The sequence below is a fragment of the Nothoprocta perdicaria genome, unplaced genomic scaffold (assembly GCF_003342845.1).
Source record: "Nothoprocta perdicaria isolate Ctin4 unplaced genomic scaffold, notPer1 scaffold_1188, whole genome shotgun sequence".
NCBI classification, from domain to species: domain Eukaryota; kingdom Metazoa; phylum Chordata; class Aves; order Tinamiformes; family Tinamidae; genus Nothoprocta; species Nothoprocta perdicaria.
Genome location: NW_020454303.1, coordinates 2,609 through 4,921, shown reverse-complemented (window position 1 = coordinate 4,921; position 2,313 = coordinate 2,609). Strand labels below are relative to the sequence as shown.

Here is a 2,313-nt window from a genome sequence, read left to right as displayed (position 1 = left end):
CACCCGGACGCCGGGGCCCCTTTTCCCGGACGCCGGGGCCCTTTCCCGGACGCCGGGGCCCCTTTTCCCGGACGCCAGGGCCCCTTTTCCTGGACGCCGGGGCCCTTTCCCGGACACCGGGGCCCCTTTCCCGGACGCCGGGGCCCTCCCGGACGCCGGGGCCCCCCGTGCGGCAGCTCTTCGAGGGCCGCTCCTGCACCTTCACGTACATCGTGGCGGACGCGGCCACCGGCGACGCCGTCGTCATCGACCCCGTGCTGGAGACGGCGCCGCGGGACGAGCGGCTCCTGCGGGAGCTGCGGCTGCGGCCCCGCTACCTGGGTGCGCCCGGACGCCGGGGCCCCGCCGGCCACCCGCGCACCGGGCCCTGCCGGGGCGGGGGGACACCCGGACACCAGGGACCCTCCGGGGGTGCAGGAGCGCCCGGACGCCGGGGCCCTTGTAGGGACACTCGGACGCCGGGGCCCCTCATGCAACCCCCGGACGCCGGGGCCCTTTTAGGGACACTGAGACACTGGGGCCCCTCTGGGACACCCGGACGCCTGGGCCCTTCCAGGACACCCGGACGCCGGGGCCCCTCTGGGAGTGCGGGGACACCCGGACACCTGGGCCCTTTTAGGGGTGCGGGGACACCCGGACACCTGGGCCCTTCCAGGACACCCGGACGCCGGGGCCCTTTTAGGGGTGCGGGGACACCCGGACACCTGGGCCCTTTCCAGGACACCCGGACACCGGGGCCCTTTCCAGGACACCCGGACGCCTGGGCCCTTTCGGGATATCCGTACACCTGGGCCCTTTTAGGGACACCCGGACGCCGGGGCCCCTGTTGGGATGGGGGGACACCCGGACGCCGGGGCCCCTCCCGCGCATGGGGAGCGCTTGTGCCGCCTGTGCGCTACAACCGGCGCCCCCCGCAGTGAACACCCACGTGCACGCGGACCACGTGACGGGCACAGGCGCCCTGCGCGCCGCCCTGCCCGGCAGCGTCACCGCCATCGCCGCCGCCAGCGGCGCCCGCGCCGACCGCCTGTTGCGCGACGGCGACCGCCTGCGCTTCGGCGCCTTCGTGAGTGCGGCAACAGCCGGACACCGGGGCCCCTCTGGGGACACCCGGACACCGGGGCCCCTTTGGGAATAGGAGACACCCGGACGCCGGGGCCCCTTCAACACCCGGACACCGGGGCCCCTTTGGGGACAGGAGACACCCGGACACCGGGGCCCCTTTGANCCCGGACGCCGGGGCCCCTCTGGGGACACCCGGACACCGGGGCCCCTTTGGGGACAGGAGACACCCGGACACCAGGGCCCATTAGTGGGGAGACACCTGGACACCGGGGCCCCTTTGGGGACACCCGGACACCAGGGCCCCTTTGGGTGTGGGGGGGACCCGAGGGGGTGTGACCCTCCCGGACGCCGGGGCCCCTTTGGGAATAGGAGACACCCGGACACCGGGGCCCCTTCAACACCCGGACACCGGGGCCCCTTCGACACCCGGACGCCGGGGCCCCTTTGGGTGCCAGGGGTCCTGGGGGGTGGGTGTGGCCCTCCCGGACACCTGGGTCCCTTTGGGAATAGGAGACACCCGGACGCCGGGGCCCCTTTGGGGACACCCGGACACCGGAGCCCCTCTGGGGACAGGAGACACCCGGACGCCGGGGCCCATTAGTGGGGAGACACCCGGACACCAGGGCCCCTCTGGGGACACCTGGACACTGGGGCCCCTCTGGGAACAGGAGACACCCGGACACCGGGGCCCCTTTGGGTGCGGGGGGGACCCGAGGGGGCTGTGACCCTCCCGGACGCCGGGGCCCCTTTGGGGACACCCGGACACCGGGGCCCCTTCAACACCCGGACGCCTGAGCCCCATAGAGGGAGACCCCCCCGGACGCCGGGGCCCCTTTGGGTGCGGGGGGTGCCGGGGGGTGGGTGTGGCCCTCCCGGACGCCGGGGCCCCCCGCAGGAGCTGGAGGTGCGCGCCAGCCCCGGGCACACGCCCGGCTGCGTCACCCTCGTGCTGGACGACGCCTCCATGGCCTTCACGGGCGACGCGCTGCTCGTGCGCGGCTGCGGCCGCACCGACTTCCAGCAGGGCAGTGCGCCTGACGGGAGGACTGCGGGTGTTGGGAGGGCCGGGGGTGTTGGGAGCACCCTGAGGGTATCGGGAGGACCGGGGGGGTGTCGGGAGGAGCATGGGGAGCTCTGGGAGGACCCTCAGGGTGTCGGGAGGACCGTGGAGGGCGCTGGAGGACCAGGGGCCGCCGCCCGGAACCATAGAGTGCGGCGGGAGCGGCCGCGCCCGCCCGTTGCCATGGC

General features: G+C 75.0%; 1 protein-coding gene across 1 annotated transcript; it reads left to right on the top strand.

Annotated features, from left to right (window-relative positions):
- Window positions 1–122: 122 nt before the first annotated feature.
- Window positions 123–2,093, top strand: ETHE1 (ETHE1, persulfide dioxygenase; the record flags this gene model as incomplete). Its single annotated transcript, XM_026053800.1, has 3 exons — window positions 123–321; window positions 918–1,066; window positions 1,961–2,093. Coding segments are annotated over 3 exons (481 nt in total), but the record flags the coding sequence as incomplete, so codon positions are not given.
- Between the last annotated feature and the right edge of the window lie 220 nt (window positions 2,094–2,313).